The sequence below is a fragment of the Pseudophryne corroboree genome, chromosome 1 (genome assembly GCF_028390025.1).
Source record: "Pseudophryne corroboree isolate aPseCor3 chromosome 1, aPseCor3.hap2, whole genome shotgun sequence".
NCBI classification, from domain to species: domain Eukaryota; kingdom Metazoa; phylum Chordata; class Amphibia; order Anura; family Myobatrachidae; genus Pseudophryne; species Pseudophryne corroboree.
The window spans coordinates 1153869069-1153894703 of NC_086444.1; the positions used below are offsets into that span (position 1 = coordinate 1153869069).

The 25635-nt window shown below is 48.4% G+C and overlaps 1 protein-coding gene across 3 annotated transcripts in view; it reads left to right on the plus strand.

Annotated features, from left to right (window-relative positions):
* The window catches only part of LETM1 (leucine zipper and EF-hand containing transmembrane protein 1), a 140186-nt gene that overhangs the window by 4089 nt on the left and 110462 nt on the right, over positions 1-25635 (plus strand). For all 3 annotated transcript variants that reach the window (XM_063924802.1, XM_063924806.1, XM_063924809.1), the window contains exon 2: positions 12273-12330. In XM_063924802.1, coding sequence (XP_063780872.1) covers positions 12273-12330 — 58 coding nt within the window. The remainder of the gene's footprint in view (positions 1-12272; positions 12331-25635) is intronic.

Genomic DNA, 25635 nt, shown 5'->3' on the forward strand with positions numbered 1-25635 from the left:
CTCTGCCAGGGAGGCAGTGTTGGTGGCTATCCAAAAACGGTATTCACAGCAAGTGATTATCAAGGTACCCCTCCTTCAACAGGAAAAGGGTTACTTTTCCACAATGTTTGTGGTACCGAAACCGGACGGTTCGGTGAGACCCATATTAAATTTAAAATCCTTGAACACATATAACAAAAGATTCGAGTTCAAGATGGAATCGCTCAGGGCGATTATTGCGAACCTGGACGAGGGGGATTACAGGGTCTCTCTGGACATCAAGGATACTTACCTGCATGTCCCCATTTGCCCTCCTCACCAGGAGTACCTCAAGGTTGTGGTACAGGACTGTCACTATCAGTTCCAGACGCTGCCGTTTGGATTATCCACGGCACCGAGGGTTTTTACCAGGGTAATGACCGAAATGATGATACTCCTTCGCAAGAAGGGAGTTTAATTATCCCGTAATTGGACGATCTCCTGATAAAGGCGAGTTCCAAGGAACAGTTGGTAAGGGGGTAGCACTTTCTCGGGAAGTGCTGCAACAGCAGGGCTGGATTCTCAATTCCAAAGTCACAGCTGGTCCCGACGACACGTCTTCTGTTCCTGGGAATGATTCTGGAAACAGACCAGAAAAAAGTGTTTCTTCCAATGGAAAAAGCAGAGGAGTTGTCATCTCTAGTCAGAAACCTCCTAAGACCGGGACAGGTGTCGGTACATCAATGCACACGAGTCCTGGGAAAAATGGTAGCTTCGTACGAAGCAATTCCATTAGGAAAGCTCCACGCAAGGAATTGCCAGTGGGACCTGTTGGACAAATGGTCCGGGTCCCATCTCCAGATACAGCAGCGGATAACCCGGTCGGCAAGAACCAGGGTGTCGCTGCGGTGGTGGCTGCAGAGGGCTCATCTGCGGCTCTCTAGTAGATTCGGAATACAGGACTGGGTCCTGGTGACCACGGATGCCAGCCTTTGGGGCTGGGGTGCAGTCACACAGGGAGTGAAATTCCAAGGACTGTGGTCAAAACAGGAGATTTCACTTCACATAAATTTTCTGGAGCTAAGAGCCATTTACAAGGCCCTAACCCAAACAAGGCCCCTGCTTCAAAACCAGCCGTACTGATCCAATCAGACAACATCACGGTGCTCGCCCATGTAAACAGGCAGGGCGGCACAAGAACCTGGAGGGCAATGGCAGAAGCCACAAGGATTCCCCGTTGGGCGGAAAATCATGGGGTAGCACTGGCAGCAGTGTTCATTCCGGGAGTGGACAACTGGGAAGCAGACTTCCGCAGCAGACTCCACCCGGGAGAATAGGGACTTCATCCAGAAGTCTTCCAAATGCTGGTAAACCGTTGGGAAAGACCACAGGTGGACATGATGGCGTCCCGCCTCAATAAAAACGATATTGCTCCAGGTCAAGAGACCCTCAGGCGATCGCTGTGGACGCTCTAGTGACACCACGGGTGTACCAGTCGGTTTATGTGTTCCCTCCTCTCCCTCTCATACCCAAGGTACTGAGGATAATAAGAAAAAGAGGAGTAAGAACTATACTCATTGTTCCGGATTGGCCAAGAAGGGCTTGGTACCAGGAACTTCAAGAGATGATCTCAGAGGACCCATGGCCTCTGCCACTCAGACAGGATCTGCTGCAGCAGGGGCCCTGTCTGTTAAAAGACTTACCGCGGCTGCGTTGACGGCATGGCGGTTGAACGCCGGATCCTGAGTGAAAAAGGCATTCCGGAGGAAGTCATTCTTATCCTGATCAAAGCCAGGAAGGATGTCAGCCTGAAGTTCAGACGTTGTAAGGGAGTGCTGCATATTCGGCCCCTTTTTGTGCCCCAGTGGCACCTTGGGATCTCAATGTGGTTTTGGAGTTCCTGGAATCACATTGGTTTGAGCCACTTAAAACCGTGGATTTGAAATATCTCACATGGAAAGTGGTCATGTGTTGGCTCTGGCTTCGGCCAGGCATGTGTCAGAATTGGCGGCTTTGTCATGAAAAAGCCCTTACCTGACTTTCCATATGGATAGGGCAGAGCGAGGACTCGTCCTCACTTTCTCCCGAAGGTGGTATCAGTCTTTCACTTGAACCAACCTATTGTGGTGCCTGCGGCTACTAGGGACTTGGAGGATTCCAAGTTACTGGACGTAGTCAGGGCCCTGAAAATGTATATTTCCAGGACGGCTGGAGTCAGGAAAACTGACTCGCTGTTTATCCTGGATGCACCCAACAAGCTGGGTGCTCCTGCTACTAAGCAGACTATAGCGCGCTGGATTTGTAGCACTATTCAGCTTGCGCATTCTGCGGTGGACTACCGCAGCCTAAATCTGTAAAAGCCCATTCCACAAGGAAGGGGGCTCATCTTGGGCGGCTGCCCGAGGGGTCTCGGCTTTACAACTTGGCCGAGCTGCTACTTGGTCAGGGGCAAACACGTTTGCAAAATTGATACCCTGGCTGAGGAGGACCTTGAGTTCTCTCATTCGGTGCTGCAGAGTCATCCGCACTCTCCCGCCCGTTTGGGAGCTTTGGTATAATCCCCATGGTCCTTACGGAGTTCCCAGCATCCACTAGGACGTCAGAGAAAATAAGATTTTACTCACCGGTAAATCTATTTCTCGTAGTCCGTAGTGGATGTTGGGCGCCCATCCCTAGTGCGGATTGTCTGCAATACTTGTACAAAGTTATTGTTACAAAAATCGGGTTGTTATGGCGAGCCATCTGTTCAGAGGCTCCATTTGTTATCATACTGTTAACCGGGGTTCCTATCACGAGTTATATGGTGTGATTGGTGTGGCTGGTATGAGTCTTACCCGGGATTCAAAATCCTTCCTTATTGTGTCAGCTCTTCCGGGCACAGTGTCCTAACTGAGGCTTGGAGGAGGGTCATAGGGGGAGGAGCCAGTGCACACCAGATAGTCCTAAATCTTTCTTTAGATGTGCCCAGTCTCCTGCGGAGCCGTCTATTCCCCATGGTCCTTACGGAGTTCCCAGCATCCACTACGGACTACGAGAAATAGATTTACCGGTGAGTAAAATCTTATTTTTATCCTGTAGTAGTGCCATTGTATCAGCTTGAGCTTGGCATAATCAGCAAATACAAACGCCTTACATTTTAGGGCTTCTAGCAGCTAAACCCACCCAATGCCCTGGTTACAGTGCCCAGACCACAGACTTTTCACACATTTCTGCTGGTCATTGAGCAGAAATATGGGGGCCCATGGCATTCACACCCAGTGGTAACAGCAATTGAATTGCTCCATCAGATACCCATTAGTTAATGCAGCGCAAAAAAAAAACCTGAATTCCACCCTATAAGTTATTGATAAAGATACAAAGTGACCCTAATTACAGTTTGAATATGTTCCATTTATAATGACCTCTTATCTTCTTCTCTGTACCACTAGACATATTACACTCATTTTTATGTATCACTGTTATGTGGAACAGTATCAAACAAACCGAATCCATGAATATCCGTGATTGCACTATATACCCCTTTTCAGACTGCTAATGCAGAGTCGCACCCGGGATTTGTACAGGGCTCCTTCCCGACGCGACTCGGCAAGACCCCTATCGGACAGTCGACCCGGCAATATGCCGGGCTGGTGACATCACCGCTGACCTCAAATGATCTCCAAGCGCCACCTTTTCCTGTTCAGTGAACTGGTTCCTGGTCGCATTGACCCAGCTCACCCGTTCAACCCTGCTCACTGCTCAAATTGAAATACTGGATCCGGATTATTTCAGCAGGACCCGTTCAGAATGCACCGAAGCTCGGGGTACTGCACGTTCACGTGCGATAACCCGGGTTATTGCTGGCGGTCTGATGGGTATTAGTGTGTCTGTTTGATATGTACCTCATGAAGCTAATCCTTTTTGTTATGGGTGACTTTCATGAAGTGGACACTTACCCAGTTATTTCCTAAAATAAATTTCACAACATCGTCTCTCCGTCATTTCAGGTAGTTCTACCTGCAGCAGACATCTGGCTCACCGGGCCAACGTTTTGTCATTCAGATCTTTTTTTTTTTTTTTTTTTTTTCTAAGGCTTCTTCTTTTTTTTGTTTTTTTAAAGATTGGTCTCATTTTAGTAGCTATTACCTTTTGTAGGTTATTAGTCTTAGGTTTGCAGCCTCAGTTCCTGAAATAGTTTTGAGGACATGTTACCACCTAAGTTGAACTACCTCACACAGGGGCAGATGTATTAACCTGGAGAAGTGATAAAGCAATGATAAGTGACAGGTGATAACGCACCAGCCAATCAGCTTCTAACTTTTGATTTACATATTGGAGCTGATTGGCTGGTGCGTTATCACTGTCCACTTATCACTGCTTTATCACTTCTCCAGGATTAAGGGGGGTACACATTGTAGAGATGTGTGCTGAGCGATCTAGCACAGACTGCTCAGTACACATCTCTCCCCCACTCAGCGCAGTGTTTTCTGAGTGGGGGGCGCTCACTTCACATAGCAGTGACCTGACAGACACAATCTAGAACCGGCAATAGCGACGCGCATCGCTATCGGCATACACACGGAGAGATCTGTGCTTAATTTCTAAGCATTCTAGTCAGACTGCTTAGAACTCTGTGTGTACCCCCCTTCAATACATTTGCTGTACCTGATAGTTATGGTAGATCATGGTGCCCCATCATTACCAATTATCTTACGCTGTTCTATGAGTTGCAATGGAAAATAGTAGCTGATAGTGGTGCTAAAGTGCCACCAATCCTGAACCCATAGCCACTATCACTCCCGCAATAAACTATATACACTGGGCAACTATACAGGAAGTAAGAAATGAAGGACACAATCTATTTACCTGTATTTCACTTCATCGAATATATATATAATATCCAGGATCTCCTGGTGTTTCGCAGCAGTATGATTTCATATTTATCCAGTGGACGGGGGGGGGGGGGGGCGGCGGCGGCTATTTGCCAAATATATCTATCTAGAACATGGGTCTGCAACCTGTGGCCCTCCAGTTGCTGTGGAACTACACATTCTAGCATGCCCTGCCACAGTTTTGCATGCTAAAACTGAGGCAGTGCATGCTGGGAGGTGTAGTTCTACAGCAACTGGAGGGCCACAGGTTGAAGACCCATGATCTAGAACAGGAGTGGGGTACCTTTTTTTTTTTTTCTTTTTACCAAGGGCCATTTGGATATTTATAAACTCCTTCGGGACCATACAAAAATGATCAACTTAAAAATTAGCCTGCCCCCCCCCCCCCTTCCCCCCCCCCCCCCCCGTAGTTATGCCCCCAGTAGTGCACTGCCAGATACACACATGCCCCCCAGTAGTGCACTGCCAGATACACACATGCCCCCCAGTAGTACACTGCCAGATACACACATGCCCCCCAGTAGTACACTGCCAGATACACACATGCCCCCCAGTAGTGCACTGCCAGATACACACATGCCCCCCAGTAGTACACTGCCAGATACACACATGCCCCCCAGTAGTACACTGCCAGATACACACATGCCCCCCAGTAGTACACTGCCAGATACACACATGCCCCCCAGTAGTACACTGCCAGATACACACATGCCCCCCAGTAGTACACTGCCAGATACACACATGCCCCCCAGTAGTGCACTGCCAGATACACACATGCCCCCCAGTAGTACACTGCCAGATACACACATGCCCCCCAGTAGTACACTGCCAGATACACACATGCCCCCCAGTAGTACACTGCCAGATACACACATGCCCCCCAGTAGTACACTGCCAGATACACACATGCCCCCCAGTAGTACACTGCCAGATACACACATGCCCCCCAGTAGTGCACTGCCAGATACACACATGCCCCCCAGTAGTACACTGCCAGATACACACATGCCCCCCAGTAGTACACTGCCAGATACACACATGCCCCCACAGTGCCAGATACACACATGCCCCCCAGTAGTACACTGCCAGATACACACATGCCCCCACAGTGCCAGGTACACACATGCCCCCCAGTAGTACACTGCCAGATACACACATGCCCCCCAGTAGTACACTGCCAGATACACACATGCCCCCCAGTAGTGCACTGCCAGATACACACATGCCCCCCAGTAGTACACTGCCAGATACACACATGCCCCCCAGTAGTACACTGCCAGATACACACATGCCCCCACAGTGCCAGATACACACATGCCCCCCAGTAGTACACTGCCAGATACACACATGCCCCCACAGTGCCAGATACACACATGCCCCCCAGTAGTACACTGCCAGATACACACATGCCCCCACAGTGCCAGATACACACATGCCCCCCAGTAGTACACTGCCAGATACACACATGCCCCCACAGTGCCAGATACACACATGCCCCCCAGTAGTACACTGCCAGATACACACATGCCCCCACAGTGCCAGGTACATGCATGCCCCCGCCCCACTGTGTTGCTCACCGCTGCTGCTCCAGTGCGCTGGCTGCCAGCCTTCTGCTGCTTCTGTGTATGTGTGTGTCAGGGGAGGAGAGCGCAGAGTGCGTCTCTCCTGCCCCTTAGTGCTCAGTCCAGTGGTGGCATGTGTCAGCTGTCAGGGGTCAGACAGGGAGGAGAGCGCAGCTATGTCGGGCGGCGATGTGTAGGACCTCAAACCAGCTGTCGATTCGTGGGCCAATCAGAGCTCACGGAACGGCAGCAGCGGCTCCTGATTGGCCTCTGGTCTGCGAGCTCTGATTGGCTCATGAACTGGCAGCTGGTTTGAGATACGCCGCCGCTGGACATACCTGCTCTCTTCTCCCTGCCCTGACAGATGACAAACGCCGCCACCGGACTGAGCACAAAGGGGCAGGAGAGGTGCACACTGTGCTCTCCTCCCCTGACACACACGCACAGCAATGGCCGGGCCGTATCAAGTGGCTTTGCGGGCCAATTATGGCCCGCGAGCTGGAGGTTCCCCACCCCTGATCTAGAAGATACATCTACTTATCACAGACAATATTTTCCACATGGAACAACGCAGTAGTATTCAGAAGTATTATTGAGTTTAAGTGGTAGTAAAATGGGATGAGGGACTGACTGCCTTATGTGTTCATTGGCCGTATAGGCTTGTGGCTACATTCTAGTTTTTGGGGGTGTAGTATGGCTGACCGGCGGTCAGCATACTGATGCCGGGATTCCGGCGGGGAGGGGCGAGTGCAGCAAGCCCCTTGCGGGCTCACTGCGCTCGCCACGCTGCGGGCTCTGGGGCGACCTGCGGTCGCCACGGGTTCTATTCCCACTCTATGGGTGTCGTGGATACCCACGAGTGGAAATAGTCCCTGTTGGTCGGCATGCTGGAGGAGGTCATGTGACTGTCTGTCTCCCGACCGCCGGTCACATGAATACCACCCGTTTTTGGTAATACATATTTGAATAGTGTAGCTTTTACATGGCTCATTGTGCTTGATTGCCGATGTGTGATAGGATAGAGTCTGTATTAACACAGCTGAGTTGTGAGTTGTCCAGGCACCTTTTTAATATAGAAGTATTCTAATCCCATCTATTTGCAAAAAGTCTATTTGAAAACATCCTAATAACCATAAAAATGGACATGTTGAAAACCTGGCAAGCATTACTATCTGTCTTATTTGCATTTGCTGTTCACACCTGTTGTAGCCACATCCTTTAACGTGGCAGCGAATCAGATCTCATCGTTAAAGCTGACAAATTACCCTATGCAATTGAATTTCCTGATGATCCAAATGTGGCGCTATCTTGGCGGACTTACCTAGCCAGGCAATCCATTATAATTACATAACCCTATCCCTCTGGGCAGGGTGATGCCATGATAGGACATTACACACTCAGAATCTGGGCTATCACACAGCCAGAACGGAGCTGGCACGGTAAGGGTTCCACATGACCTTCAGCGAATGACTCACTGCACCGTGTGAACATATCACTCTGTACTTGGAACAATAAGGTCTGATTTCTATTACATTTTCCTTCTAACACTGAATATCCGTATTAGGATTGTGTGTAAAGTGTACCTGCTACTAATGGTATGCTGCAGTCATGAAAACTAGATCAGTCTACCAAAAAATGTCTTCCTCCTCTCAGCGCAGACAGAAGCCTCACTTTAACGTACTCATACTATTATTTTACCACCAGTTTATGCATAGGTACAGGATTAATAATGCTTGATCGATCTCTGACAATTCCTCCATTCTAGTTAAGTGTATTTTCAATTCTGGATTACCTGAAAAATAACAGTATTCACTGTTTGGCAAAGTATCTATAAACCTGAAGGGGAATGAAAATAAAAAGTGCGGTGATTTATAATTCCTAAACCCTGAGCGTCTGAGAGTTTTGCACAGGGATGGGTTGCTGCTGTGTTATGGCAGACATAGCAGCATGATGAATAACAAGGATTACTGTGTTGGAGGTGATGTCAGAGGCCAGTTTGTGCATGTGTTAAGTTTTGCAAGACTGTCAGGCGCAGAGAGCGCCTTAGTATTTGTTCCCATCCTACCCAGCATGCTTGTGGAATTTCCTTTCTGGTGGAAACTGGTTATTGGTCGGTTTTGTGCTGGTGAAACGAGCCTGGAAATGTGTTGCCTCTCTTTAATCCCTTATGAGTGGGGAGGAGGCAGAGACCTGATGCTCCCAGATTCCTGGCTACTACTCAGGCTTTCACTGAACTCCTTCTCCTTAGTGGGGCTTTGGGAACTGCAGACAGGTCGCTACTGGGAGTTGACTGTACAGACTAATAAGACGCAAGCACAGAGCTCACAGCTTCTTATAGTGTCTTCTTGTATATATTCTCATTGGGCATTTATTTACGGAAAACAAGCCACTTCTACAGGCATCGCACTACATAAACTGAGGAGCCCCGGGAGATAGCAATCCCATAAGATAAATAAATCTGGGATGCTATAATAAACAGTTTGTCCATTTACGTTTTTCCTAAGGTTTCTGTCGCCAGACTGCTATGAATTATATATCTACATATTTTCTACAGTGCCATGTGCTACCATGATGACAACAACAGTCACATGGCAGATGATGTTGTAAGCAAAGAGATTTTGGAACGCCCCTCTGAGGTTTTTATCATTGTGGCATCCTCCCCCCTCCTTCTCCCTCACTAGGCATGCTTAGAAACTGAGAGCCTCAGTGTAGCAAACTGTCTGGGATCCAGACAGTGACCCCTATGTAATAGCATGACTGTTGCAGGCACTGCCACTATTTTGGTAATCTGTACACTAGATTTAAAGCTGCAATAATTTATAGCAAAACATTGATTTTGCCTTTTCAACTGTATCTGCTTTCAATGTAGCGGCTAATTGGTGCAGATGCTTGCAACTCTCAGGCAGGATGTAGTTACTATCCCGGCTGCCGACATACCGACGCCGGGATCCTGACTGCCGAGAATGCCGACAGCTGCGCCAAGGCTATTCCCACTCATGGGTGTCCACGACACCCATAGAGTGGGAATAGAACTCGTGGCGAGCCACTGAGCCCACAAGAAGCTTTCTAGCGCTCGCCCCGCTCCTGGCAGTCTGGCAGCCGGATCCCGGGGTCGATATGCTGACCTCCAGGATCCCGACCACCGGGATTCCATTCCCAACCCCTCTCGGGCTGTTGTGTTTTCTCTGTTCCCTGTCACTGCCTCCTCCCCATCTACCATCACATAATCTCCTGAGAGCTGTCAGCCTTTGTTTTACAGAAGCATTAGAAAGGAGATGATTTCTAGGGGTATAGCTGAGGGCCATTACTATCAGGTGCATGGTGAAGGGTAAGGATACGTCACTTGCCATTTAAAGGAAAATAAAATGTTGTATTGTTGCTTTGCGTGTGCCACAGCCATGTTTCCACCAGCGCAATGATCAGATCCAGGAGAATGTAACACCCAAGTTACACAACTTTGTGTTCTCTCTTGTGTCGGAGGATTCTCTTTCTTGTGTACAGACCAAATATTTGTAAAGGAAGATGGGAGGAAGGGATAGAGATGGAATGAATGTAAATCCATTTAGGTGGGGGAGAAAATAGAGACTCAAGGTTACCAACGTCTTGAAATCTGTTCCATAGGTCTGAGAGGGCTGTATAGGGAACCCAGGCCGGGTGACCAGGATTTACAAAGCAGGCTTTTGCATTCTGGTCATCAATCCCATTTTGTAAATTTCCCAAATGTGTTGTACATTCATTGGAACAGTTGGGTGGCGGGGGTATTTCCAGTACTCTCACATGTAATCAACAATGTATCTATTGATGTTTGAATACGTGGTGGGAGTGGGACAAGTTATGGAGTTACTGGAATAATCGCCTTACTCCTAACAAGCATATTTAATAGTGATATTCTTGTTTTCTAAACTTAAATGGTGGCCCAGCCAATCGGCTCCTGTCATTTTTCAAACACATGAGAGTTATAATGGTGTGTACACACGGTGAGATACTTGCTATGCCCGATTTTTACTTGCGATTTCCTCTGAACTCCCCAGAGCCCAGATAGTCAAAATCTGTGCTAACTTTTCTTGAGATATGGACCATGTGTGCTTACGATTTTGGCTTATGTGAGATGTCATTGACATGCGAGATGAACTAGATAGTACACCGATCTAGCAGGGATTGACTTGCCTGCACAGTCTATCTTTTCTTGCGATGCCGACCTGGCGGGACCGCGCATCGGGATCGAATTGGGATCGGAAGGAGATTTTCACCTTGCGATCTGCACTAACTTTTCTTGCGATTTTGACTATATAGTCAAATCAAAAGAAAATATCTCACCGTGTGTACACACCCTTAGAAGCTAATTGGAGCTTCATTTAAGATTAGAAAACGGTGCTAACAAGAATCACTCATGATTAAATATGACCCTAATGGGCCCTGCACATTTGTCGATCCACCGCCAAGCTGCCCGACGGCGGATATGGGCGACATGGCGGCCCCCCGTCACCCGGCTCCATAGCAGTGCAGGCAAATATGGACGAGATCGTCCATATTGGCCTGCATGCACAAGTGACGGAACACCAGCGATGAATGAGCACGGGGCCACGTATCGTTCATCGTTGGTACCTACACACTGAAAGATATGAACGGTATCTCGTTGATTAATGAACAAGATCGTTCATATCTTTCAGTGTTCTCGCCCAGTGTGTAGGGCCCATAAGTATCCAGTTTGTGATCTGTCCATAAGGGTTGTGTATTGGGACATATCTGCCAGATTTGCCACAAGCAACCTTTCTGATTTTCCATCCAGCGCATACCAGACACATTATCACACGTGTTCCATTGCTTTATTTCAACGTAGGGCCATGGAAATAGTGATTTATAGGTATTTAATTTAAAGTTGACCTTTATCCAGAATATGGTTACGCCTGAAACCTCTGTCCAGGCAGCCAGAGAAGGGCCCCTCTTTTGGAGAAACTGTTGCTTATAGGCTACTGCATCTAAATCCACCTGAAGGTGGCCCTAGCTATTGGAGCCAAGCTCTGAAAAAGTAAAGGGTCAATCCAATTAGCTGCGAAGTGCTGTTGCTGCTGGCAACCGCACCCGATCTCGCACCCATCGCAGCCTGTATTCTGCCTGAATTTGCACAAAATTGCTCGCTACCCTATTGGGCAGCAAGCACTTTTGAGCGAGTTCGGGCTGCCGTAAAGTGAGGCCACGATAATTCACTCCCGTGATTTGGATTGACCCCCTAGCTCGATAAATTGGCCTAGGGAAAAGTCCCTATTGAGAATAATGGTGGCTTACGGCTGCAGCAATAGTGTGCTGTCTCTATGTACTGCAGTAGGCTTTTCTGAAATAAACATGATAATTTAATGTGGAAACTGCCGTGTCATGATTTTCTGGAGGGGTTATATTTATAAATAAGCTCCTACATCTCTGTAGCCTTGTACATTGGCAGAGTCCCCCCCCCCCTCATAAATTTGCAGTCTGACTGTATTCTTCACATGCCTTTTCTGGAAAGCAATCATTTCAGTCACTTGTGTCAATCTGTTGTCTCATGAAAGTGCCTCACCAAAACAATATGAGAAATCCGCTTCTCAGACCTCACAAATGTACAGTCTTGGTGATGCTGCTATTTATAATTGCATGACAAAGAAAAAATAGCAGATCACTCCGGAGTCTGTGTTCTGGCCTGAGCCAAGGATTCTACAGCCAAATATACATGGCATTAGTTATCGGCCTAAGTGTATGCACCTCACTGATCCTGGTGGGATCATCTAATGATCAGTTCTCTGTTAGTGTCTGTAATACCACTGCTATTTGTCTTTTTAAAGGTTTAGTACTTATTTCTAACTATAATCTGAGAATGGCATTAAAGGTATTGTGTTCCTTTATACAGGTCTGGTCACGGAACGTGTCTGTCTTGGCTGCACTTCTCTACGGTTGGTGAATCACAGGTAGAAATATTTAATAATCACTCAAACACTTTGAAAAAAAAAAAAAAGTAATTGTTTATTCAGCACACTCCGTTTTATATGATTTTTCCCAATATAATCAATCCTGTTTATCCTGTTCCTCTACAGCAGGCATGTCCAAACTGCGGCCCTCCAACTGTTGAAAAACTACACATCCCAGCCTGCCCTGACACAGCTTTAGCATTCTCTGACAGCAAAACTGTGTCAGGGCATGCTGGGATATGTAGTTTCACAACAGCTGGAGGGCCACAGTTTGGACATGCCTGCCCTACAGTGTCCTCAGATCAGTGAGAAAGCAGTACACAGTGATAAATATTCCCCCTGGTGGTGCACTGTAATATAAGCGTAGATTGCTTACCATAATGTCCTCTGAGATTTGTAATTGTCCCCCATTTCTCTAACGTCCTAAGTGGATGCTGGGGACTCCGTCAGGACCATGGGGAATAGCGGCTCCGCAGGAGACAGGGCACAAAAGTAAAAGCTTTAGGATCAGGTGGTGTGCACTGGCTCCTCCCCCTATGACCCTCCTCCAAGCCTCAGTTAGATTTTTGTGCCCGGCCGAGAAGGGTGCAATCTAGGTGGCTCTCCTAAAGAGCTGCTTAGAGTAAAAGTTTTGTTAGGTTTTTTATTTTCAGTGAGTCCTGCTGGCAACAGGCTCACTGCATCGAGGGACTTAGGGGAGAGAAGTGAACTCACCTGCGTGCAGGATGGATTGGCTTCTTAGGCTACTGGACACCATTAGCTCCAAAGGGAGTCGGAACACAGGTCTCACCCTGGGGTTCGTCCCGGAGCCGCGCCGCCGACCCCCTTGCAGATGCCGAAAAGTGAAGAGGTCCAGAAACCGGCGGCAGAAGACTTTTCAGTCTTCATAAGGTAGCGCACAGCACTGCAGCTGTGCGCCATTGTTGTCAGCACACTTCATAGCAGCGGTCACTGAGGGTGCAGGGCGCTGGGGGGGGCGCCCTGGGAAGCAATGATAGTACCTTATTCTGGCTAAAAATACATCACATATAGCCCCTGGGGGCTATATGGATGTATTTAACCCCTGCCAGGTCTCAGAAAAACGGGAGAAGAAGCCCGCCGAAAAGGGGGCGGGGCCTATTCTCCTCAGCACACAGCGCCATTTTAGAAATGCTGGTGGGAAGGCTCCCAGGCTCTCCCCTGCACTGCACTACAGAAACAGGGTTAAAACAGAGAGGGGGGGCACTTATTTGGCGATATGACTATATATATATATATATATATATATATATATATATATTAAAATGCTATAAGGGAAAAACACTTATATAAAGGTTGTCCCTGTATAATTATAGCGTTTTTGGTGTGTGCTGGCAAACTCTCCCTCTGTCTCCCCAAAGGGCTAGTGGGGTCCTGTCCTCTATCAGAGCATTCCCTGTGTGTGTGCTGTGTGTCGGTACGTGTGTGTCGACATGTATGAGGACGATGTTGGTGAGGAGGCGGAGCAATTGCCTGTAATGGTGATGTCACTCTCTAGGGAGTCGACACCGGAATGGATGGCTTATTTAAGGAATTACGTGATAATGTCAACACGCTGCAAGGTCGGTTGACGACATGAGACGGCCGGCAGACCAATGAGTACCTGTCTAGGCGTCTCAAACACCGTCAGGGGCGTTAGAACGTCCTTTTACCTCAGTCGGTCGACACAGACACGGACACTGACTCCAGTGTCGACGGTGAAGAAACAAACGTATTTTCCTTTAGGGCCACACGTTACTTGTTAAGGGCAATGAAGGAGGTGTTACATATTTCTGATACTACAAGTACCACAAAAAAGGGTATTATGTGGAGTGTGAAAAAACTACCTGTAGTTTTTCCTGAATCAGATAAATTAAATGAAGTGTGTGATGATGCGTGGGTTTCCCCCGATAGAAAATTATTGGCGGTATACCCTTTCCCGCCAGAAGTTAGGGCGCGTTGGGAAACACCCCTTAGGGTGGATAAGGCGCTCACACGCTTATCAAAACAAGTGGCGGTACCGTCTCCAGATAGGGCCGCCCTCAAGGAGCCAGCTGATAGGAGGCTGGAAAATATCCTAAAAAGTATATACACACATACTGGTGTTATACTGCGACCAGCGATCGCCTCAGCCTGGATGTGCAGCGCTGGGGTGGCTTGGTCGGATTCCCTGACTGAAAATATTGATACCCTTGACAGGGACAGTATTTTATTGACTATAGAGCATTTAAAGGATGCATTTCTATATATGCGAGATGCACAGAGGGATATTTGCACTCTGGCATCAAGAGTAAGTGCGATGTCCATATCTGCCAGAAGTTGTTTATGGACACGACAGTGGTCAGGTGATGCAGATTCCAAACGGCACATGGAAGTATTGCCGTATAAAGGAGAAAAAGACGACGTCTTTTCAGCCTCAGTCCTTTCGTCCCCATAAGGGCAAGCGGGCAAAAGGCCAGTCATATCTGCCATGGGATAGAGGAAAGGGAAGAAGACTGCAGCAGGCAGCCCATTCCCAGAAACAGAAGCCCTCCACCGCTTCTGCCAAGTCCTCAGCATGACGCTGGGGCCGTACAAGCGGACTCAGGTGCGGTGGGGGGGGTCGTCTCAAGAGTTTCAGCACGCAGTGGGCTCACTCGCAAGTGGACCCCTGGATCCTACAAGTAGTATCCCAGGTGTACAGATTGGAAATTCGAGACGTCTCCCCCTCGCAGGTTCCTGAAGTCTGCTTTACCAACGTCTCCCTCCGACAGGGAGGCAGTAGTGGAAACAATTCACAAGCTGTATTCCCAGCAGGTGATAATCAAAGTACCCCTCCTACAACAAGGAAAGGGGTATTATTCCACACTATATTGTGGTACTGAAGCCAGACGGCTCGGTGAGACCTATTCTAAATCTGAAATAGTTGAACACTTACATACAAAGGTTCAAATCAAGATGGAGTCACTCAGAGCAGTGATAGCGAACCAGGAAGAAGGGGACTATATGGTGTCCCGGGACATCAGGGATGCTTACCTCCATGTCCCAATTTGCCCTTCTCACCAAGGGTACCTCAGGTTCGTGGTACAGAACTGTCACTATCAGTTTCAGACGCTGCCGGTTGGATTGTCCACGGCACCCCGGGTCCTTACCAAGGTAATGGCCGAAATGATTCTTCTTCAAAGAAAATGGACGATCTCCTGATAGGGGCAAGGTCCAGAGAACAGTTGGAGGTCGGAGTAGCACTATCTCAAGTAGTTCTACGACAGCACGGGTGGATTCTAAATATTCCAAAACCGCAGCTGTTTCCGACGACACGTCTGCTGTTCCTAGGGATGATTCTGGACACAGTCCAGAAAAAGGTGTTTCTCCCGGAGAAGAAAGCCAAGGAGTTATCCGAGCTAGTCAGGAACCTCCTAAAACCAGGAAAAGTGTCAGTGCATCATTGCACAAGGGTCCTGGGAAAAATGGTGGCTTCTTACGAAGCGATTCCATTCGGTAGATTTCACGCAAGAACTTTTCAGTGGGATCTGCTGGAAAAATGGTCCGGATCGCATCTTCAGATGCATCAGCGGATAACCCTGTCTCCAAGGACAAGGGTGTTTCTTCTGCGGTGGCTGCAGAGTGCTCATCTACTAAAGGGCCGCAGATTCGGCATTCAGGACTGGGTCCTGGTGACCACGGATGCCAGCCTGAGAGGCTGGGGAGCAGTCACACAGGAAAAAAATTCCAGGGAGTGTGATCAAGTCTGGAGACTTCTCTCCACATAAATATACTGGAGCTAAGGGCAATTTACAATGTTCTAAGCTTAGCAAGACCTCTGCTTCAAGGTCAGCCGGTATTGATCCAGTGGGACAATATCACGGCAGTCGCCCACGTAAACAGACAGGGCGGCACAAGAAGCAGGAGGGCAATGGCAGAAACTGCAAGGATTCTTCGCTGGGCGAAAAATCATGTGATAGCACTGTCAGCAGTGTTCATTCCGGGAGTGGACAACTGGGAAGCAGACTTCCTCAGCAGGCACGACCTCCACCCGGGAGAGTGGGGACTTCATCGGGAAGTATTCCACATGATTGTGAACCGTTGGGAAAGACCAAAGGTGGACATGATGGCGTCCCGCCTGAACAAAAAACTGGACAGGTATTGCGCCAGGTCAAGAGACCCTCAAGCAATATCTGTGGACGTTCTTTTAACACCGTGGGTGTACCAGTCGGTGTATGTGTTCCCTCCTCTGCTTCTCATAACCAAGGTACTGAGAATTATAAGACGTAGAGGAGTAAGAACTATACTCGTGGCTCCGGATTGGCCAAGAAGGACGTGGCACCCGGAACTTCAAGAAATGCTCACAGAGGACTCATGGCCTCTGCCGCTAAGAAGGGACTTGCTTCAGCAAGTACCAGGTCTGTTCCAAGACTTACCGCGGCTGCGTTTGACGGCATGGCGGTGGAACGCCAGATCCTAAGGGAAAAAGGCATTCCGGAAGAGGTCATTCCTACCCTGGTCAAAACCAGGAAGGAGGTGACCGCAAAACATTATCACCACATGTGGCGAAAATATGTTGCGTGGTGTGAGGCCTGGAAGGCCCCACGAAGAAATTTCAACTCTGTCGATTCCTGCATTTCCTGCAAACAGGAGTGTCTATGGGCCTCAAATTGGGGTCCATTAAGGTTCAAATTTCGGCCCTGTCAATTTTCTTCCAGAAAGAATTGGCTTCAGTTCCTGAAGTCCAGAAGTTTGTCAAGGGAGTATTGCATATACAACCCCCTTTTTGTGCCTCCAGTGGCACTGTGGGATCTCAACGTAGTTCTGGGATTCCTCAAATCACATTTTAAACCGCTCAAATCTGTGGATTTGAAATATCTCACATGAAAAGTGACCATGCTGTTGGCCCTGGCCTCGGCCAGGCGAGTGTCAGAATTGGCGGCTTTGTCTCACAAAAGCCATATCTGATTGTCCATTCGGACAGGGCAGAGCTGCGGACTCGTCCCCAGTTTCTTCCTAAGGTGGTGTCAGTTTTTCACCTGAACCAGCTTATTGTGGTACCTGCGGCTACTAGGGACTTGGAGGACTCCAAGTTGCTAGATGTTGTCAGGGCCCTGAAAATATAGGTTTCCAGGACGGCTGGAGTCAGGAAAACTGACTCGCTGTTATCCTGTATGCACCCAACAAACTGGGTGCTCTTGCTTCTAAGCAGACGATTGCTAGTTGGATTTGTAGCACATTTCAACTTGCACATTCTGTGGCAGGCCTGCCACAGCCTAAATCTGTCAAGGCCCATTCCACAAGGAAGGTGGGCTAATCCTGGGCGGCTGCCCGAGGGGTCTCTGCATTACAACTCTGCCGAGCAGCTACGTGGTCGGGGGAGAACACGTTTGTAAAATTCTACAAATTTGATACCCTGGCTAAAGAGGACCTGGAGTTCTCTCATTCGGTGCTGCAGAGTCATCCGCACTCTCCCGCCCGTTTGGGAGCTTTGGTATAATCCCCATGGTCCTGACGGAGTCCCCAGCATCCACTAGGACGTCAGAGAAAATAAGATTTTACTTACCGATAAATCTATTTCTCGTAGTCCGTAGTGGATGCTGGGCGCCCATCCCAAGTGCGGATTGTCTGCAATACTTGTACATAGTTATTGTTACAAAAATCGGGTTATTATTGTTGTGAGCCATCTTTTCAGAGGCTCCGCTGTTATCATGCTGTAAACTGGGTTCAGATCACAGGTTGTACAGTGTGATTGGTGTGGCTGGTATGAGTCTTACCCGGGATTCAAAATCCTTCCTTATTGTGTACGCTCGTCCGGGCACAGTATCCTAACTGAGGCTTGGAAGAGGGTCATAGGGGGAGGAGCCAGTGCACACCACCTGATCCTAAAGCTTTTACTTTTGTGCCCTGTCTCCTGCGGAGCCGCTATTCCCCATGGTCCTGACGGAGTCCCCAGCATCCACTACGGACTACGAGAAATAGATTTATCGGTAAGTAAAATCTTATTATTAAAATGCTATAAGGGAAAAACACTTATATAAAGGTTGTCCCTGTATAATTATAGCGTTTTTGGTGTGTGCTGGCAAACTCTCCCTCTGTCTCCCCAAAGGGCTAGTGGGGTCCTGTCCTCTATCAGAGCATTCCCTGTGTGTGTGCTGTGTGTCGGTACGTGTGTGTCGACATGTATGAGGATGATGTTGGTGAGGAGGCGGAGCAATTGCCTGAAATGGTGATGTCACTCTCTAGGGAGTCGACACCGGAATGGATGGCTTATTTAAGGAATTACGTGATAATGTCAACACGCTGCAAGGTCGGTTGACGACATGAGACGGCCGGCAGACAAATTAGTACCTGTCCAGGCGTCTCAAACACCGTCAGGGGCTGTAAAACGCTCATTTACCTCAGTCGGTCGACACAGACACGGACACTGACTCCAGTGTCGACGGTGAAGAAACAAACGTATTTTCCTTTAGGGCCACACGTTACATGTTAAGGGCAATGAAGGAGGTGTTACATATTTCTGATACTACAAGTACCACAAGAAGGGTATTATGTGGGGTGTGAAAAAACTACCTGTAGTTTTTCCTGAATCAGATAAATTAAATGAAGTGTGTGATGATGCGTGGGTTTCCCCCGATAGAAAATTATTGGCGGTATACCCTTTCCCGCCAGAAGTTAGGGCGCGTTGGGAAACACCCTTTAGGGTGGATAAGGCGCTCACACGCTTATCAAAACAAGTGGCGGTACCGTCTCCAGATAGGGCCGCCCTCAAGGAGCCAGCTGAGAGGCTGGAAAATATCCTAAAAAGGTATATACACACATACTGGTGTTATACTGCGACCAGCGATCGCCTCAGCCTGGATGTGCAGCGCTGGGGTGGCTTGGTCGGATTCCCTGACTGAAAATATTGATACCCTTGACAGGGACAGTATTTTATTGACTATAGAGCATTTAAAGGATGCATTTCTATATATGCGAGATGCACAGAGGGATATTTGCACTCTGGCATCAAGAGTAAGTGCGATGTCCATATCTGCCAGAAGATGTTTATGGACACGACAGTGGTCAGGTGATGCAGATTCCAAACGGCACATGGAAGTATTGCCGTATAAAGGGGAGGAGTTATTTGGGGTCGGTCCATCGGACCTGGTGGCCTCGGCAACAGCTGGAAAATCCACCTTTTTTACCCCAAATCACATCTCAGCAGAAAAAGACACCGTCTTTTCAGCCTCAGTCCTTTCGTCCCCATAAGGGCAAGCGGGCAAAAGGCCAGTCATATCTGCCCAGGGATAGAGGAAAGGGAAGAAGACTGCAACAGGCAGCCCATTCCCAGGAACAGAAGCCCTCCACAGCTTCTGCCAAGTCCTCAGCATGACGCTGGGGCCGTACAAGCGGACTCAAGTGCGGTGGGGGGTCGTCTCAAGAGTTTCAGCGCGTAGTGGGCTCACTCGCAAGTGGACCCCTGGATCCTACAAGTAGTATCCCAGGGGTACAGACTGGAAATTCGAGACGTCTCCCCCTCGCAGGCTCCTGATGTCTACTTTACCAACGTCTTCCTCCGACAGGGAGGCAGTATTGGAAACAATTCACAAGCTGTATTCCCAGCAGGTGATAATCAAAGTACCCCTCCTACAACAAGGAAAGGGGTATTATTCCACACTATATTGTGGTACTGAAGCCAGACGGCTCGGTGAGACCTATTCTAAATGGGAAATCTTTGAACACTTACATACAAAGGTTCAAATCAAGATGGAGTCACTCAGAGCAGTGATAGCGAACCAGGAAGAAGGGGACTATATGGTGTCCCTGGACATCAAGGATGCTTACCTCCATGTCCCAAATTGCCCTTCTCACCAAGGGTACCTCAGGTTCGTGGTACGGAACTGTCACTATCAGTTTCAGACGCTGCCGTTTGGATTGTCCACGGCACCCCGGGTCTTTACCAAAGTAATGGCCAAAATGATGATTCTTCTTCAAAGAAAAGGCGTCTTAATTATCCCTTACTTGGACGATCTCCTGATAAGGGCAAGGTCCAGAGAACAGTTGGAAGTCGGAGTAGCACTATCTCAAGTAGTTCTACGACAGCACGGGTGGATTCTAAATATCCAAAATCACAGCCGTTTCCGACGACACGTCTGCTGTTCCTAGGGATGGTTCTGGACACAGTCCAGAAAAAGGTGTTTCTCCCGGAGGAGAAAGCCAGGGAGTTATCCGAGCTAGTCAGGAACCTCCTAAAACCAGGAAAAGTGTCAGTGCATCATTGCACAAGAGTCCTGGGAAAAATGGTGGCTTATTACGAAGCGATTCCATTCGGCAGATTCCACGCAAGAACTTTTCAGTGGGATCTGCTGGACAAATGGTCCGGATCGCATTTTCAGATGCATCAGCGGATAACCCTATCTCCAAGGACAAGGGTGTCTCTCCTGTGGTGGTTACAGAGTGCTCATCTTCTAGAGGGCCGCAGATTCGGCATTCAGGATTGGATGCTGGTGACCACGGAGGCCAGCCTGAGAGGCTGGGGAGCAGTCACACAGGGAAAAAATTTCCAGGGAGTGTGATCAAGTCTGGAGATTTTTCTCCACATTAATATACTGGAGCTAAGGGCAATTTACAATGCTCTAAGCTTAGCAAGACCTCTGCTTCAAGGTCAGCCGGTATTGATCCAGTGGGACAACATCACGGCAGTCGCCCACGTAAACAGACAGGGCGGCACAAGAAACATGAGGGCAATGGCAGAAACTGCAAGGATTTTTCGCTGGGCGGAAAATCATGTGATAGCACTGTCAGCAGTGTTCATTCCGGGAGTGGACAACTGGGAAGCAGACTTCCTCAGCAGGCACAACCTCCACCCGGGAGAGTGGGGACTTCATCGGGAAGTCTTCCACATGATTGTGAACCGTTGGAAATGATGGCGTCCTGCCTGAACAAAAAACTGGACAAGTATTGCGCCAGGTCAAAAGACCCTCAGGCAATAGCTGTGGACGTTTCTGGTAACACCGTGGGTGTACCAGTCGGTGTATGTCTTCCCTCTTCTGCTTCTCATACCCAAGGTATTGAGAATTATAAGACGTAGAGGAGTAAGAACTATACTCGTGGCTCCGGATTGGCCAAGAAGGACTTGGTACCCGGAACTTCAAGAGATGCTCACAGAGGACTCATGGCCTCTGCCGCTAAGAAGGGACTTGCTTCAGCAAGTACCATGTCTGTTCCAAGACTTACCGCGGCTGCGTTTGACGGCATGGCGGTTAAACGCCGGATCCTAAGGGAAAAAGGCATTCCGGAAGAGGTCATTCCTACCCTGGTCAAAGCCAGGAAGGAGGTGACCGCACAACATTATCACCACATGTGGCGAAAATATGTTGCGTGGTGTGAGGCCAGGAAGGCCCCATGAAGAAATTTCAACTCGGTCGTTTCCTGCATTTCCTGCAAACAGGAGTGTCTATGGGCCTCAAATTGGGGTCCATTAAGGTTCAAATTTCGGCCCTGTCGATTTTCTTCCAGAAAGAATTGGCTTCAGTTCCTGAAGTCCAGAAGTTTGTCAAGGGAGTACTGCATATACAACCCCCTTTTGTGCCTCCAGTGGCACTGTGGGATCTCAACGTAGTTCTGGGATTCCTAAAATCACATTGGTTTAAACCGCTCAAATCTGTGGATTTGAAATATCTCACAGGGAAAGTGACCATGCTGTTGGCCCTGGCCTCGGCCAGGCGAGTGTCAGAATTGGCGGCGTTTGTCTCAAAAAAGCCCATATCTGATTGTCCATTCGGACAGGGCAGAGCTGCGGACTCATCCCCAGTTTCTCCCTAAGGTGGTGTCAGTGTTTCACCTGAACCAGCTTATTGTGGTACCTGCGGCTACTAAAGACTTGGAGGACTCCAAGTTGCTAGATGTTGTCAGGGCCCTGAAAATATAGTTTCCAGGACGGCTGGAGTCAGGAAAACTGACTTGCTGTTATCCTGTATGCACCCAACAAACTGGGTGCTCTTGCTTCTAAGCAGACGATTGCTAGTTGGATGTGTAGTACAATTCAGCTTGCACATTCTGTGGCAGGCCTGCCACAGCCAAAATATGTAAATGCCCATTCCACAAGAAGGGTGGGCTCATCTTGGGCGGCTGCCCGAGGGGTCTCGGCTTTACAACTTTGCCGAGCTGATCTCTCATTCGGTGCTGCAGAGTCATCCGCACTCTCCCGCCCGTTTGGGAGCTTTGGTATAATCCCCATGGTCCTGACGGAGTCCCCAGCATCCACTTAGGACGTTAGAGAAAATAAGAATTTACTTACCGATAATTCTATTTCTCGTAGTCCGTAGTGGATGCTGGGCGCCCATCCCAAGTGCGGATTGTCTGCAATATTTGTACATAGTTATTGTTACAAAAATCGGGTTATTATTGTTGTGAGCCATCTTTTCAGAGGCTCCGCTGTTATCATACTGTTAACTGGGTTCAGATCACAGGTTGTACAGTTTGATTGGTGTGGCTGATATGAGTCTTACCCGGGATTCAAAATCCTTCCTTATTGTGTACGCTCGTCCGGGCACAGTATCCTAACTGAGGCTTGGAGGAGGGTCATAGGGGGAGGAGCCAGTGCACACCACCTGATCCTAAAGCTTTTACTTTTGTGCCCTGTCTCCTGCGGAGCCGCTATTCCCCATGGTCCTGACGGAGTCCCCAGCATCCACTACGGACTACGAGAAATAGAATTATCGGTAAGTAAATTCTTATTATTTCTGTAAATATTTTAAAGGCCACATCTAATTTAATAAACATTTGTCATCAATGAATAAAAACGTTATTTTGGAGGGAAAATATCTTCTGCGTACAGAATAGCGTGAATAAAACATAATAGAGCAGTGGTTCCCATACTTTTTTGAATCACAGCGCCCTAGGGTATCAGAATTTTATTTTAAGGCACCCCTTTGCCAAACGTTTTACAGAGAGCTTCAGAAATTAAATCTGAAATTAAATAAGTTGTGATTAAATGTTATCCTAGGCTTCATTTTGTCCACATGTTAAGGGAAGCCACAAGCACTGGTTTTGCCTATTACATTAATAATTTGAATTGGTCCTGGACCACGAACCTAGGGCACCCCTGTAAGTGCCCCGAGGTACCCCAGGGTGCCATGGCACGCAGTTTGGGAACCACTATCATAGAGGACTTTGGAGTCGATTCAATTCAGCGACAGTTGAATAGCGCCGGGAATTAGCTCCGTAGCTATTCAATTCAGCTAAACTTAAATCGGAGAATGCCTGTTCTCGCGAACTTAACAGGTTGATTTGTTGGGAGAACGGGCATTCTCCGACTTAACTACCCGCAACGATGCTAATTCCTGACAGAATCAGCCTCGCGGCAGCCCTTTTGTCGGTTTTCTTGTCTCACCCCCCGGGGTGAGAGAAGAATTCCTGACAATTGAGGGTAACTAGTCACTGTATTGAATAGCGCCGGGAGCTAATTCCCGGCTCTGTTCAACTGTTACTGAATTGAATCGACCCCTTTATGTACCTATTCACATGGTTTCCTGCTTTGTGTCTCATTTGACAGTAACAGGCTTCTATAATGCGTAACCAGTGCTTAGGATGGCCATTATTTAATTGAAAACAAGCTGCATATAGTATGGAGTGCATTGTAGTGTATGAATGTCTGTTGCAGGATCTGTGTAAAAATATTTGTGTATATGTATGTATGTATGTATGTATGTATGTATATATATATATATATAATTTCTTTAACGTCCTAATTGGATGCTGGGGACTCCGTAAGGACCATGGGGAATAGCGGCTCCGCAGGAGACTGGGCACATCTAAAGAAAGCTTTAGGACTATCTGGTGTGCACTGGCTCCTCCCCCTATGACCCTCCTCCAAGCCTCAGTTAGATCTTTGTGCCCGAACGAGAAGGGTGCACACTAGGGGCTCTCCTGAGCTTCTTAGTGAAAGTTTTAGTTTAGGTTTTTTATTTTCAGTGAGACCTGCTGGCAACAGGCTCACTGCATCGAGGGACTAAGGGGAGAAGAAGCGAACTCACCTGCGTGCAGAGTGGATTGGGCTTCTTAGGCTACTGGACATTAGCTCCAGAGGGACGATCACAGGCCCAGCCTGGATGGGTCCCAGAGCCGCGCCGCCGGCCCCCTTACAGAGCCAGAAGGCAGAAGAGGTCCGGAAAATCGGCGGCAGAAGACGTCCTGTCTTCAACAAGGTAGCGCACAGCACTGCAGCTGTGCGCCATTGCTCTCGGCACACTTCACACTCCGGTCACTGAGGGTGCAGGGCGCTGGGGGGGGGGGCGCCCTGAGACGCAATAAAAAACACCTTGGATGGCAAAAAATGCATCACATATAGCTCCTGGGCTATATGGATGCATTTAACCCCTGCCAGAATACATAGAAAAACGGGAGATAAGGCCGCCGATAAGGGGGAGGAGCCTATCTCCTCAGCACACTGGCGCCATTTTCCCTCACAGCTCCGTTGGAGGGAAGCTCCCTGTCTCTCCCCTGCAGTCACTACACTACAGAAAGGGTTAAAAAAGAGAGGGGGGGCACTAATTACGCGCAGTATTAAAGATACAGCAGCTATAAGGGGAAAAACACTTATATAAGGTTATCCCTGTGTATATATATAGCGCTCTGGTGTGTGCTGGCAAACTCTCCCTCTGTCTCCCCAAAGGGCTAGTGGGGTCCTGTCCTCTATCAGAGCATTCCCTGTGTGTGTGCTGTATGTCGGTACATTTGTGTCGACATGTATGAGGAGAAAAATGATGTGGAGACGGAGCAGATTGCCTGTAATAGTGATGTCACCCCCTAGGGGGTCGACACCTGAGTGGATGAACTGTTGGAAGGAATTACGTGACCAGTGTCAGCTCTGTATAAAAGACAGTGGTTGACATGAGACAGCTGGCTACTCAGCTTGGGCCTGTCCAGACGTCTCATAGGCCGTCAGGGGCTCTAAAGCGCCCGTTACCTCAGATGGCAGATATAGACGCCGACACGGATACTGACTCCAGTGTCGACGGTGAAGAGACAAATGTGACTTCCAGTAGGGCCACACGTTACATGATTGAGGCAATGAAAAATGTTTTACACATTTCTGATAATACGAGTACCACCAAAAAGGGGTATTATGTTCGGTGAGGAAAAACTACCTGTAGTTTTCCTGAATCTGAGAAATTAAATGAGGTGAGTGATGATGCGTGGTTTTCCCCCGATAACAACTGATAATTTCTAAAATGTTATTGGCATTATATCCTTTCCCGCCAGAGGTTAGGGTGCGTTGGGAAACACCCCCTAGGGTGGATAAAGCGCTCACACGCTTGTAAGGGCTCTACCCTCTCCTGAGATGGCCGCCCTTAAGGATCC